This window comes from Gymnoscopelus microlampas (genome assembly GCF_963454915.1).
Source record: "Gymnoscopelus microlampas genome assembly, chromosome: 20".
In the NCBI taxonomy this organism is placed as follows: Eukaryota; Metazoa; Chordata; class Actinopteri; order Myctophiformes; family Myctophidae; genus Gymnoscopelus; species Gymnoscopelus microlampas.
Genome location: NC_139957.1, coordinates 13,548,092 through 13,563,575, shown reverse-complemented (window position 1 = coordinate 13,563,575; position 15,484 = coordinate 13,548,092). Strand labels below are relative to the sequence as shown.

The window sequence follows — 15,484 nt, the reverse complement described above, 5'->3', positions numbered from 1 at the left end:
TGTGTGGAGTTTGCATGTTCTCCCCGTGTCTCCTAGGGTAGTCAATAATACCCTCACAAAAACATGCAGTAATCCTGGTCACTATACTGCCTCCCCCTGGTCAGCCGGGGTGCCTGATGGAGGGGAAGGGAACTGGTTGGAATAATGTTCCTTCCACGCGCTACGTCCAACTAGGCCAGGGAAACTCTCCCCTGTCAGGTGACAAGAAGCTCTCATGCATTGAAGGAGGCATGAGCTCGGCCCTGGGCTCCCTAGGCTGGTGGGGGGAGTGTAGTGCCCAGGATCACTTTGTCAAATTGGCACCGGGTGAAAAAAAGGGTTACAAAATTGAGGGATAATAAAAATAAAAAGTAAAAGTACTCATTATGCAGAATGTCTCATTTCACAAGTTTTCAAATCTATGAAATATTTTGAAAACAGCAGATCTACAAGCTCACAATGCGCCGCATTATAAAGTCTAACATTTGCCTCTGAGATGTAATGAAGGAGAAGTAAAAGTACTGAAAATTAGAAATTCTCAACTAAAATTGTACTTAAGTACAGTACTTGAGTAAATGTATTTAGTTACTTTCCACCACTGCCCACATGTAGGCTACTATGGAAAGCGTGGTAACACAGGTTATAGTAGTGTTTTTTATCAAACTCACATTGACAACATGCACACTTCCCATGAAATAGCAAATGATGGCGTCTGTATTGGAAAATCCAAACCTATTGACCTTCCAGTTCTGATTTGAGGAAGAACATACAAAATAGCAGATAAACATTATAACTCCAATTAAATGTGTATGAACCATCTGAACCATATCAAAACCATCCTGGGTACTACTGACTGTACACCAGAGGGCGCTAAATGTGCATGACTCACTGTCACATACAGTACAGTAGTAGTAGCTTGTCCTAACACCACCCTAAGCTCGCCCTTGTGTGTACACTGCAGGGTGTTCGATTTATCTCAAAGTTGAAATAACACTAAGGACTTTGCTGTGTAGGCTATGCTTGCCTATGCTTGCTTCCAGTCATCACTCATCAAACAAACAAACAAACAAAAAAACATGGGAACAATATTGATAGAGCACAGCATGTACTAACACAGTGAGCACTTTATTCTTCAAATACATTTACACCATACAAAGATTTTTGCTGGACAACCATCACTGCAGTTCGGGAGAGAGGGGGGGTATTTGGACGGCAGCCCCATTTTATCCATAACTGTTGTGAATAGACAATAGCAAAATTTGACATTGCTTGTCTGCTTGCAACAGTCCTACCATTCACCTAGATATCTACTGGTGAAATACTGTTGGATTTGGTTCCACCTGCTGAAAACAAAGCACTGCAAACACTGCAGAGAAGAAAGTCAGAAATACTTCCTTTCTAGCATAATATGATTTGTTATTGTTTAATTATCTTTCACTTCATGTACATAAAAAGGGAACTGTAATTCATAGAGTTGTCATAGACCATTTGTGTTTCAATTTAACCATGTTTTGTTGGCAGTGGTGGTGGTATTTGTGCTACCAGTTGGGTAGGTAATGTGATTCAGTTCAACATTTCCCTAAAAGAAAGTACATCTTGTTAACAAAACAAGAAGGAAAAAGAATCCCCTCACCACTAGCCCATGCCACCCACAGGCAGGGAGAAACAGCTCATTTTACTTAAACTGGATGAGCAGTGAAAGTGTTGCATTTACATGATTATAGAAATTCCATCTTCTCTCCAGCCCTATAGGATCAGGGAATAAAGTGTACTAAGATACAAATTCTGTCTGTGCTTCATCAATACATTTACATTCACTTCATAGTTATCACTCAAAAATAGCATTTATGTTAAAACCAGATCTCCAACAGGTTATCAAGACAATATTTCCAGTCGATTTCTTTTCCTTCCTGTGATTAAGAATATCAGGCTGGTAATTAACCACATTAACCCTAGCGTCCGTATTCTGGGGCCAACATTAGCAGAAGATAGCAGTTCTACAAGCTTGCAACATGTTGCAAGCTTGTAGATTAGCTATTTTTGGAAAGGATATTTAGTGACCTTAGACCCCTGGGGGACCTTGGTCAACAAAGTATATAGGGTTTAAGTGGTTAAAATGGATGTCTGCAAAGTATCCCTTAGTAATCCAATGTTAGACTACCTTTATTTATGTGCCTCATTTCTAGGGTGAGAAATTAACATCAGCCACTGGCCACATTCTGTTAGGTTTTTTGACTTGTATTAACAAGTTTGCTTACAATTCAAAGTAGCCATCTTTTGGAGACACTACTGGTCTACTCGAAAACACAGTGGATGAAGTCAGCAAGGTGCTCACATGATGAAGAATGAGTGTTGTAACAGGAGGTTATTACAGGTGTATCTTAAGTTTAATAAAACATTGACCCGTTAGAAAGTGACTGGTGAATGTGGCCAGTGGACAAATCGTTAGTTTTCCATCCTATGCATTACATTGTGGAGCATTAAGCCTGATTTATACTTCATCATATGACGGTGTATAAATTAAGCATTACAGTAAGACAAAAATGTGAAAAAGAGCAGGTTGACTAAAAGACTGATCAACAGTCAAATGAGATCTTTCAACATTCTCAACTTTGACCTATAATGACAAACAGTACAAATACACAGAGCATCGAGCAGAGACATTGAAATCATCACTAAGAACATAACGGCTATGTACAGGGGACCGTATGCTAAGATTACATTTGCTTACGTTTATCAAATTTACAACTTCAACTAATACATATTAAGGGTTTTTGCAACATAGGGTAATATCAGGCAAAAGCTTATTGCACGCTGCATATAATTTGAATGTAAGCCCTTGCCAAAAAATATAACAAAACTGTCCATTCAACTACGACTGAGCTACGTATTCAAAATAAAACAATGCAGTTATTTGCATTAGTCATATCAGTTTTTGAGTAGTCAATATAAAAATTAAAGTAAATACAGAATTCTTTGAGCATTTCCAGTGCAAATCCCTCATGGATTGTTGTTCATCTTGTTTCTTACAGTTGCCAGTGCCCTGATCTATGTGACTAGTGAGGGATGGGGTCCAATGGATTCTCATTCTCATTTCAACTGCTTCGGTGAAGCTGCTTGGTAGTCCAGGGGCCAGGCCATATTTTGGTACCACCTAAGGTGACCGTAAAGTTTTTGTATTTTTGTCTTCCTACATGTCTCTAGTTTATATTTTGGTATGATAACCCTTCCAATCTTGTAGCTTAATGGCAGTTATCACTACCTACTGGCTAATGTATCCGGTAGGAGACACAAAGTAGAATCTTTGTGTCTCCTACACCCGGGCATCAAATTATTGCGACAAAAAACAAAAAATATCCATGTATTCAAGGCTTCATAGGGTGTGCAATTGATAGAAAATAAATCATTTTTTGGGTGAACTCCTCCTTTAAGTTTCCCAGGGGGACTCTCTACCCATTCAGCTATGACCACCCTAGACCGAAGGAGGGTCAACTTTTACAAGCTTATGGAAAGCAGTCTTTTTGCAAACACCAAAAATCTGAGAAGTTATCAATTGCACACCCCATGAAGCCTTGAATACATGGATATATTTTGTTTTTTGTCGCAATAATTTGATGCCCGGGTGTAGGAGACACAAAGATTCTACTTTGTGTCTCCTACCGGATACATTAGCCAGTAGGTAGTGATAACTGCCATTAAGCTACAAGATTGGAAGGGTTATCATGCCAAAATATAAACTAGAGACATGTAGGAAGACAAAAATACAAAAACTTTACGGTCACCTTAGGTGGTACCAATTTGTGAAAATATCAGTGTTGGCCCCTGGACAATGGGACCAACAGTAGAAGACTGTGGTTATAATGGGCAGCATCCTGTTCCCACTTGCAATATGTGTGTACTGTAATTGTACGAATGTATACTGTAAAACAGGGTTTTGCTGAGGAAGAGCATACTTGCTTGGCAAACCTTCATTAAATTAAAAATAAACAAAATCAAATACATTTTAAGTGACACTACACCCAAAGCTAACAGGATGCTCTACTCAGTCAATCAACATTCACACTAACTTCATTTAGTGGTGTTGCAGTTAGGTACTGTACTTAATCATCTATCACTGGCAGATATTTTGTCAGAAAATGGAGGGTTTCATTTTAAGAAGTTATATATCCATATCCAAACATCATTATAATCTTACCGTCCAACACTTCTGTACAGATTATGTCTATAATATGTCTGTTGTGTAAGAGAGCTATCAACCTGTAAGATTCAATAGCACGTTTTACTTCAACGTCAAATGCCATGCTGAAAGAGTAAATATCATATAGTATATTTCAAATGGTTGATATCTTGATTTGGAATTAAACTGGACAAATTAACCTCAAATTAGGATGGCATGTACACAGGAAGGCTGGCATTAGTTCACCAGCTATTAGTTCAGTCAGCTCTGCACCAAGTATGATCAAATAAATATTTTCAGTTCTACAATGTTTCCCAAGATATTTCCTGGGATTGTGGAAACACCCGTCATTAAAACCAAATTCTAGTTTTAAACTAGGCAACATTTTGGTCTGACTGAAGGCATTCTCTGAGTCTAAGGCATTCATCAAAATTATGATAAACTTCTCAAAGTATCATCTTATTTTGGTTAAAGCATATACTCTATGGAATCCCATTATAGACCTGAGTTTTAAATGTCTGTGGAAAATGGTCTTAAATAGTTCTCTACTCTAAAAGTATTCATAATTGAAAGCATAGTGACTTTACTTATCAAAGTGTAGTCTTGTCATGCAATATACAACAAGTAAATGGCAAACAGCGTTGTAAGTTTTTGTCCTATGATTAAGGTAAACAGCAATTGATTGTAATAGCAGTTTTGTTGAATATAGACTGAGCTTTGCACTCAGTGTCAAAGAAATTGCCTCACTGGCTAGAGCCATGGTGCCAATGCTGACAAAGTGGCAGTTGACTTCACATGTCAATGTAATGACTTTGCCACATTACTTCATAAGGATAAGTATATCTATATTTTTTAGGGAAACAGAACTACCTTTTCAAGGCCTTTGATGGCAAAATACAAAAGATCCTGGGAGCAGCGAAAGAAAAGCAAAACAACATAATTTAAAAACCCAAATGTAAACATCATACATCAAAACCTAGCTCTTCAATGAACACATGAGACAAATTCTGAACGTAAAGGAAAGCAAGATAGGATAGGATGGAATTCTAACTCCCACCTACTTCATTCAAGTGACATAACATCAGTCTAATCAACAAAGGTCAACATGGGCAAAGGTCTAATAACTGCACTTAAACACAATAGACTCACATGGCCTACAATATTACACTCACATATACAGTGCATGCACATACGAAATAGACTTATTCTACTCTCTTTTTTATATTATAAGCTCTCGTGTTCCACTTTAGAGTGATTTTAAAAAGTGAGGGATGGAGAAAATATAAAACGGCACAATAGAACACCCCCAATGAGAACCAGCAAAAAGTATGCCTTTTAAAAGTGCAATAAAATCATTAAATCTCTACGTGCTGTACAGTGCGCAGTTGGTATTGAATGGTTTAGGTGTGGTTGTGTAGGTGAAGGGTGGTGAATCATTCACAAATATCAGCTCTGTACATGGTAGAGACGACGACAGGATCAGAAGCCCGGACAGATGATGCCATTATCCCTGTCAACTAGCAGACGACCTCTCGGCCCTCCGCAGGTTTCAGGTCAAAACCTTCAATGCGCCAGGTCAGTATGACTGGCACTCAGGTCGCGACTCATTCTCAGACGATTATTTCGTTCCTGGAATAATATGAATGAGAAAATACAGTATAACCTTCAGAATTGTCAGTGCATATGAATAGTATACTGTACAGGTAGGCTACATGAAAATAAACATACACCACAGAATGAAATATGGAAATCATTTGTGGGCAGCTGCAAAAGGTCCATAAATGACAGCTAATCACATCCACAATACAGGGACAGACAGCAAATATAACACAATTAAAACAAAACTACACCATGTACACACAGCTTTATGCATTTAGTTATTGTATTCTGAATTCTGTCTCTAATGGTGGGTTTCCTCTAAGGAAAGAATATGCCCAAAACACTCATATGATTGTCCATAATTCCTTTGCATTTAAAATCCCTCATTCAACACTAGATATTACGGTGTTGATTAGTTCAAACAATGGAAAACACGTTAGTCTGTGAGCCACACTGAGTGATGTTATCACTTTGTGTCATTAGTAAGGTTTTAAATGGCTGCTTGAACAACCCTAAACACAAGGACAAAAGGTAATGACTCCAAAGAAAGAAAAACAAAATAGAATGACAAAAGAAAGAAGTGAGAGGGGACATAGTATACATATGGTATAAGACAGACTTGGGTCAAACAATTTTTTATACTTTAAAAAAAAAATGACAGCCTGTGAATGGAGATGGGCGGGGTTTACCAAAGTGCTAAATTGGGCTAACCCCATCAAATCAAATTAAAATACATTAAATTGTTTCTGATTGTCCTAACTCTCTAGTACTCTATGGCAAGCCCACCCACCTTCCACCAACACATTATAGTGGCAATGATGAGCCTTCTAGCTATAAATTCAATCGGCTCTATTCATAACTGTATTCCCGGGTTTCCAGGAGGTGGCATATCATTTTCCCATAGATTCATTTGATTGGCTCAGCAACAGATTTGAACAGAAGCACACATTAAATGGCCTGGGCCGTGGCGTCGCGGTCCAGGCACCCTCAGTTGAAATCCCTTAACTGACAGCGTGTCGCGGGTTCGCGTCCCGTTCCCGACGACCTTTGCTGCGTGTCTTCCCGCATCTCTCTCCCCGTTTCCTGTCAGCCTACTTTCACTGTCCCTCTCCAAATAAAGCTATAAAAAGCCCCCAAAAAAAATCTTAAAAAAAAAAAAGTAGCACACATTAAAGTGTCATATTTGTTTCTGGTTCAAATTAGCTGCCAAGCCACTTTGACACACTGAACCGGAAACGGAAACGGGTATGCCACCTTCTGGAAACCTGGGACTACAGTCATGCACAGAGCCTATTGCGGAGCTATGGGTTCATGTGGTTAATTAACGTCTAATATTTGACCCAGGTCTTGTAAAGATATTCTGACAGTTGGACTCCTTACTTGGTATTGGTCCCCTGCAGCCTTGTCCGCCATGTTTAGAACCCCCAGTGACCTGGCCCGCTTCATGCTGCACCCAGAACAGTCACATGCAAGATGTCAGTAAGGACCGGGGTGAGGGGGAAGGGGTCAGAGGTGATGGTTGAAGGGTCATGTGGTCCGAGGTGAAAGGTCATATGTGAGGGTTCACAGGTCAGGTATAAAGATGGGGTGTTTATGTTTTAGTTCAAGAGTTATAGAATGTGTGTTCGTTAATGACTGTAAATGAAATTCACATACACTGTGGGTTATTTTTGACCGCCACCAGGTAGCACCGTTATCTATGTAGAATAGTTAAACATGCTTTGTAACTATCCTTATATATATCCTGGTTGAATAGGAAACACTCACCCACCCATTGTAAGTGGTTCCCCTTTTGTATTTCCAAGCTCAGCCCAAACCTATTTTATCAGTATCTCCAATTGCTAGTGAGATACAGAATGGATTATAAACTGGTAAACAGACTTATAGTTTACCATAGTTTTGCATCCATTATGAGGCATAGGCTGGATTAATCGCAAACAAACTCATACCAGTAACTGAAACATCAACTTGGCGAAGCACACAAAAATATCCATCCCTAAAAGTCATTTAATCATTCAGTATGATTTCTTATGTTTTCTTAAAACAAGTAAAAACTTCAGGGGTGGTTGAATGAAAATCAAGTCTGTTGATTTCAATGCAGCTGTTGTAAGTTCTAGTTTGTTAAAATAGTATTCGTAGACAAGGATCAACATCTTCAGCTGAAGCAGATTGATCGACTTGTTTCAAAACAATATTCAAGGAATGTAAAACTAATGTGCTGAATAGAAAAATGTTAATATCTGACTCCAGCGGCAGACTTTTCCCTTTCTTTTTTCGTCACTTTGATTTAAGAAAAGCATCACACTGAAGACTGTTCTGGCTCATTGGGATGGATATTTTTTGACAGTACACATTATCTTTAATGACATCATCCTTCTCTGAGCCACAGAGCGGTATCTTGTGAATGATGATGAAGATAGAATGACATCATCATTGACATCATCTTAAAATAGCAACAGGGCGAGCAGCAGAGAAGAGGGTAATGAGTGAGCACACAGATGAGGCATGCAAGTGAACACGTTCACTTAAGAGTTTTATTCAGAAATAAAAGCTCCAACACAGCATAGAGTTTGAAATAAAAAAAACAGTAGCCATGCAGACAATTCTTTTTTTCTCAAATAAAATTCACAAAGAAATAGAAAATAATAAAACTTGAAAGTTAAAAATAAACCTTATTCCAAAATCAAGTGAAATAAATAGTCGAAAGCCATAAAAGTAATAAATAGGCTTCACTATTAGTGGTTAAAACCAAACATAAAATAAAAGGTTCCACAGGCCAAAAAGCAGAAAGGCATTTCACAAGCAGACATTAGTAAAAATGTTTCTGGTAACTGATGCATCTTCAACACATCACCAGCCACAGCATGTGTTTGTGAGTGAACATAAGTATTTGTGTCTCACTGAGGTTTTCCATTGCATCTGTAACATCCTGTACCTGTACTTTGGTACACAATTAGCACCCTTTGGTTTTCTATTGGAATACTGAACAGGTTTGGTGGTTCTGCGGGTTCATAATTTGCCAGCACCTTATGAAACTGACCACAATATGTTAATGACACTTTCCCACTGCATGGTTCCGGCTCAATTTGACTCAACATGCCTTTTTCTATTTACATTAGGCAAAAGTATCTGGTACTTTTTTGGAATCACCTCTGTCAAAGTTCCAAGCAAACTGAGGCTGAGAAAATGTTATCAGAAACATTTTTTTGTTTAACTGTACAGGTGAATTAGATAACGTTTCTAGACAGCATTGGCAGTTAACTTTAGCATTGTTTAGTACTGTTGTACGCAGAGGGTTGGATGTCCCTGTGAACCAACCGACCGACCGACCGACCAATCAATCAATCAATCAATCAATCAATCAATCAATCAATCAATCAATCAATCAATCAATCAATCGTCAACACAGATACAAGGTCAAATTGAGGTGAAATTCTTAATTATGCAGGCTTATTAAAACTGTTGTAGTTTAAAATAAAGTAAAAAGTCTTAGCTACCAATGACCATCTGCAGTAAAAAAAGAAGCTAGTCAAGTCCAGCCGGTTCTATGTAATGGAAAATTGCCAAAATACACTGCTACCCATCCCAACTTTGAGCCATTCAAAATGGGGGAGAAAAAAATGTACCATGTTGTGCCAGTATGGGTACAGTTCTGTAGAATAATGCAATGGAAAACAGCCCATATACTGTATATGTGCTCGTTACAGATCCCTTGTTCATCTCATGTGCAAAACAGAGCTCCAGAGTAACACCACTTCACCACCAGCAAAGTAGAGCCATCCCTCTTTTTTGGGGGGTTAGTACACCAACCACAGTGGGTAGGAGGAGAAGAAGAGGTACCCCTCACCCCCTTTTGGGCCTCCAGTGCATAGTATGAGTTCAGTCAGGTGTCTAGGGGATAGTTACCCAGGGTTCTTAGGCTCATTGTCTCGTGAGGAACCTCCCTTCAGCTTGCGGACCAGCTTCTCGCTACTGCGTCGGATGGAGGCGCGAAGTTTACTGAACGAACCACTCCTCTTCAGTGAGCCAGAGCCATCCTGATAGGGAGATGCCACAAGGTTATACTAACACACACCTAAATACAGGATATAGGAACACGTGCTCAAATATACGTACACAAATAATATACTCACACACCACATATACACCAATGTATACACATACACCCTCAAATATACACAAATAATCTATGTACTCACACAAACGCAAATACAGTGTACATATACACTCGAACACCACACATGCTCAAATATACACACAAATATACTCTCACACCCAAATACAGACAGACGTTCTCCATACACTGAATAACATACAAAGGTGGTGTGTTAAGTATCATTGCCATTTGGGTTCAAATGAATTAAAGATTGTTCATGAAAAGGTGGAGAACAGCTTAGGAGCATTTACACTTCAGATGAAATGATAACACCACCTTGCTTTTTTCATGGTAGAATGTGCATCTGCACGCACACGCACATACACACAGTGCACAAACAGTCATAATGCATACACACACTCAAACGTGTAAAAAAAAAACTCAACATATATGAACTCAAGAGTGCACATTCTCATATGCATGCATAATGCTAGAATGCACATATATGTCATTTGCACATTAAACTACCTTGAATTTACATCAATATACTTCTAGAATAGTTCACATGAATGAGGTTTTTGCATTTATACAAAATAACACAATATTAAATTGCACCCATAATGCTGTCAAGGCTTAACAGTAATAGTCTATTTTATATAATAAGTCTTCTATAAAATCGGGGTAATAGTAATGATCACAGATTCCATGTTGACCGGAGAGTTCCATCTAGTGGAAGGAACAGTGGTCATAATAATACTCAATTATATATTAAATTAAAACCACAGTTCAGATCAATGTGGTTCACAAAGAAATGTATGCTCTGAGCATACTCTATGTCACTGGTTCTTAAAGTGGGGACCAGGGACCCAAGGAAAATGTACAAATGGAACAAAATTAAAGAGGTAACACTGTGGACTTGACAGTGTAGATTGGTCCCAGAGATTAAAAAGAAAAAAGTATCAAATGGGGGTCTGCGGCTTAATGCATATCAAACTGGGGGTCCTTGAAATTAAAAAGTTAGAAAATCACTGGTTCCTGTAACAGCAGAATGTTCTGACAGAAGGTCTAGCCGTGGGTGTTTGCTATCCAAAATAGTTTATAAAGTTATAGTTTATAACTGCGGAAGGCTTCATCATACAAGGTGGTGTTTATATCTGAGGTCAATCTTCATCTTCATGAAAGATCCCAACTATTAAAACAATTCCGAGCTCATGGCAGATATTTAGAAAACAGTTTGTGAAGAAAAAAGGCCATAAAAAGTCAACTATCCTTGCTGTTAAAACTCATCGGTCCATATTATTATTAGTAGTGTAAATGTCTTTCATGGGTCATACTGCTATTTTATAAATATGGCATCGTAGAATTCTGAAGAATAGGAGAAAAACGTGTGACAATGTCAATCAACTACATCAATCTACAGCATAATTTATCCTTCGCCATACTGCTGTCACTCACAGAAAATATTTAAAACATTTTCACTTGAAAATCTGTTCTTTTCAGCAATTGACACATCCTATTATGAAGTATAAATTAGGCTTGACCTTGAAGACCATCTGCTCTTCTTTGACCAACACAACATGTTCAGTAGAGCCAGACTGATATACCGCTTTGACCATTATTTGACTTTTTCGACAACATCTATATCAGCAATTATGTGGCCGCATTTTGGGCATGTAATTATAGGATGAACATTTTCACAATTTTCAAAAATAGCTGTTCTACAAGTTCACAATGTGCCGTGAGCCTGTAGATGGGCTATTTTTTAATGGAGTACCAAAGTCCTGACGTCACTCCCACTACTCCTGGGTCAGAGTTCTTTTTTGTATTCCCATAGGCAAATGTCAACTCTGTTCCAAAAATAAACAAACCACCCCAACGATTTTGTCAGGTATGTGACTCTGTGTCATTTATGACATTGAGTTATATGAAAAAATGTAACTTAAAAAATCTTAAATCTTTAAAAAAATCTTTGGATAAATTAGTACTTTTTCACAGTCAGTTGATGCTTCATATCCATATGAGTAAAATCGACGGGGTGATTTGTTTATTTTTGATCTGCTTGCCTATGGGAATTCCAATAGTAAGAATAACTGAGGGATAGCGGCAGTGATGTCAGACTTCGGTGCTTCAGTGGTTAAATAAAATAAATGTCACTTTATATGTATTTTATTTACTTGTTTGCTTAAAAGTTATACGTTCTGAAATATAAACTTTAAATCGAATCAAATGTTTTCCAAATGAATTAGGAAATGTAACTTTTTGACAAAATATCAAAGTCTAAGCATGGGTAATCGATGGTCTAGGACTCGGCATCGGACCCAAAAATCGGGAATCGGTCGGGCTCTAATGTTCAGATAGGACGTAAGGTAAGAACACAGAGAAAGAGAGAGGGAGCGACACATAAAGAGGACACAGGCTGGCATGTGGCTGAGCAAAGAGTTATGTTTTTATTAGAAGTTAAGAAAGACAAAACTGTTAGATGCACGCACACACACAGCACAGGACACAAAGCCGATTAGTACGGAGCCATGAAGAGAGAAAGAGTATAAGCCATTTAGATTCCCAACAGATATGCACAGGGCAAGGCTTATCGCTCCACGTATGACCTTTCCCTCAACATTACGTCTATATACATTCATATACAAGAGATGACCAGGCTCTATGCAGTGGAGTCAGTATTGGCCAGTTGTCTCATTTCCATAGACTGTAGGTTTGTGTGAAACTGATAGACATAAATCAGGCTGCCAAATTATTTAAATTTGTCTTCAGATTGTTAAAATATCATTAATAAAGATCCAAATAGACATATCATTTCTTTGTCAAGGCTTAAAATGTAAAGGGTTAGATCATTGATGTTTGAGGACTGTAAATGAGAAGCCAATGTTTGCTTGGTTCAGTTTAAGCAAAGCAAAATATTGTGTCCCTAAATTCAGCTCACAGATCCACATAGCCACAGTATACATACACTGTTTAAGTAGTCAGAAATATGATTCTGTTTATGAAATATTGCAACAGCATAAGACATTGCAACAATCAACATTAATCATTTTTTCTTACAGTTTTTCTTAGTTTCTAAACAAAGACAACCCAACTGTGCTCATCATGCAGATGAGTAAGTTTATTTACAGAACGTTCCACACCTGCCCCCTCTCCTATGAGTCACCAATACCTAGCAATTGTTGTTAATATGTTTAATTAAACGCCACAGTATTGACTAAACAGGAGAGATAGATTCCACCCCCAGAATGTAGAGAAAGAGAAGGAGACAAAGCCATAAAGTGAGGAAGAATGTAGAAGGATAGTGTAGGAGAGGAAAATGTAACGTCTGATTTATACTTGGTTGCACATCGTGTCTCGCAACGAAACTAGCTGATCTACAAGCTCACAACATGTCACGCTGCACCGTGCAATTAAGTATAAATCAGGCGTAAGAAAACATTAAGCTTTGTTCTGAGACACGCACACATAAGCCAATGTCCCCTGGTCCCAGTACAGCTGATAAGAGGGCAGAGTATCACAGCATACTGTACATACATACAGTGTTTAAACAAACAAGAGAGACAGAAAGGGAGGACATGTTGAAAGAAAATAATTCACGGGCAAAGTTGGAAAAGTCTGGATTCAGGACATATAAGCCAACCCCCCTAATTCCCAAAATACAGCAGATACACAACAGAGCAGAATACAGTGCTTAGAAACACTGGGAGCGAAGTAACAGGTATATTTGGTTGACACACAGACAGGTCCTCTCCCTTTCTCTCTGCGCCCCCACCCCCATTTACAGTACAGACAGTAGACTGGTGGTAGCTATAGTGGTAGTAACCGTAGTAGTAGTAGTAGTAGTAGTAGTAGTAGTAGAAGCTGTGGTTGCAGTAGTATGAGGCCTTGGTTAAGGAAGGAAGGTTCAACCCAGTGTTGCCTGGCACGTAGAATTCCACCAGAGTTTGAGGAGGTAGAGAGAGAAAGAGAGAGAGAGAGAAAGAGAGAGGGGGGGCAGTTGAGGACAGGGGCAAGGCGGCCAGGCGAGTCGTCCATCATGCAGAAGACTAGTTTTTATTTAGAACCACAACAAGGCATCTGGAGTTATGCCTGCTGGTCAGACAGACAGACAGGGAGGGAAGGAGGGAGGAGGGAGAGAGAACAATAGGAGAGAGAGAGAGAGAGAAAGAGTGAGAGAGAGAAAGAAAATAAGACAAATAGTTCAAAACAAAGAGAAACAAAGATAAAGACAGACGGAAAGGAAGGAATAAAAAGACAGCCAGACACAGGTGGAGAAGGTGGAAGAATTGAGGAAGAGAAGAGGAGAAAGTTACAACACAGTAGGGAAGAGGGGAAGACGGGAAGAAAAGAGAAGTGTGGTCAAAAGGCATTCAAGCGAACAGCAGTGAAGCCAATCTTTCCTGTTTCAGAGACAGTGTCTCTCCAACATCACAAACAGCTACAGCATCAATAATCAACACAATGGAATGAAGAGAATGGAGGCTCGGGGGGTGACGTCAATGCAAACTAAGGCAGGGCTGCAGGGACCATGTGAAAAGAAAAGAAACTTAGCAACACTGCAGTAAAATCCACATTATTACCCACACTGAACCTAGCATCCCTAATCTGGGGCAAACGTTCAGCAAAAGTAGCACATCTACAAGCTCACATGTCACAATGTGACATGTTGTGAGCTTGTAGATCGGTTATTTTTGTTTGTACAAGATATTCAGTGTAGAGGGAAAAAAGGCAGGAGGCCTAGTATAGATTGATGGGGGACTCGGGTCAACTAAGTCTATAGGGTTTAAGTGGTGAAGTTAAATTTACCCTGGGGATTGTATTGTGCATCAGTGTAGCGGACGTAGTCGATCATTTTCTTTAATCTCAAGGCACAAATGTTCTCCTTTTTTCAATGTCATATGGGATGTATTTACATTGAAGAACAAGCACTAAACACATGGCTGAACCGTGATAAATAACATATCCTGTTTTCCAGATTTTTATCAAACCATCACCAAACCACCACAAGACGCTCTGTTTTAATGCCGGTTCATAAAAACCTCCCATTCGGAACAGATTTATTCTGTAATCCATCTAAAAACAGTTCAGTGATCTCAGAAAGAGACTCATAACAATAGTACTTCAATGCAGAGCCAACGGGCTCTGGTTGTCTCTTCTAGCCTACTTTGGTTCCAATAAAAATAATATTTGTTCTATTTCCTGTGTGAGGCCACCAGACAATTTCTACAGTCCAGTCGGCCTTGAGTCTCACTCAGTCAAGTTAGAAAGCTCCCAAAAACCCAAATCACACTGAACAGATGACAGGAAAACACAAACGGAGGCAGGAGAAGGTAAATAAGAAGAGTGGGATTTTAGTCCATAAACACCTCATAATGTGATCTGTACACATGCACTGAATGTAACATTAAAATACATATGGATATGGTGTCTGGTTCCATGCCGTTAAGTGGTATCTGTGTATTTATTGTATCTTGTCTGCTTGAGCAGTGAAGCCGAAACCACATTCCACCAATGCTGATAATAAAGCTTCTATTCTAAAATGTAATGTTTCAGTCAGTCTGCAAAAATCAACTAAACAATGGACTCATGACTACACTTCACCACTAGGGGGTGTTTCTGGACAGGAGAAGGCC

The 15,484-nt window shown here is 38.9% G+C and overlaps 1 protein-coding gene across 5 annotated transcripts in view; it reads right to left on the bottom strand.

The window, feature by feature from the left end:
• Positions 1-1,085: 1,085 nt before the first annotated feature.
• Positions 1,086-15,484, bottom strand: part of klc1a (kinesin light chain 1a) — a gene marked incomplete at its 3' end in the record, with an annotated part of 52,886 nt that continues 38,487 nt past the window's right edge. For 2 of the 5 annotated variants that reach the window (XM_084045640.1, XM_084045641.1), the window contains exons 14-17: positions 9,662-9,792; positions 7,136-7,202; positions 3,808-5,785; positions 1,086-3,095 (exon numbers count right to left, since the gene is read on the bottom strand). In XM_084045640.1, coding sequence (XP_083901766.1) covers positions 5,720-5,785; positions 7,136-7,202; positions 9,662-9,792 — 264 coding nt within the window. Of the gene's footprint in view, positions 3,096-3,807; positions 5,786-7,135; positions 7,203-9,657; positions 13,941-15,484 lie in introns of those variants that run through there. The other 3 variants (XM_084045642.1, XM_084045643.1, XM_084045644.1) reach the window with 3 other exon arrangements.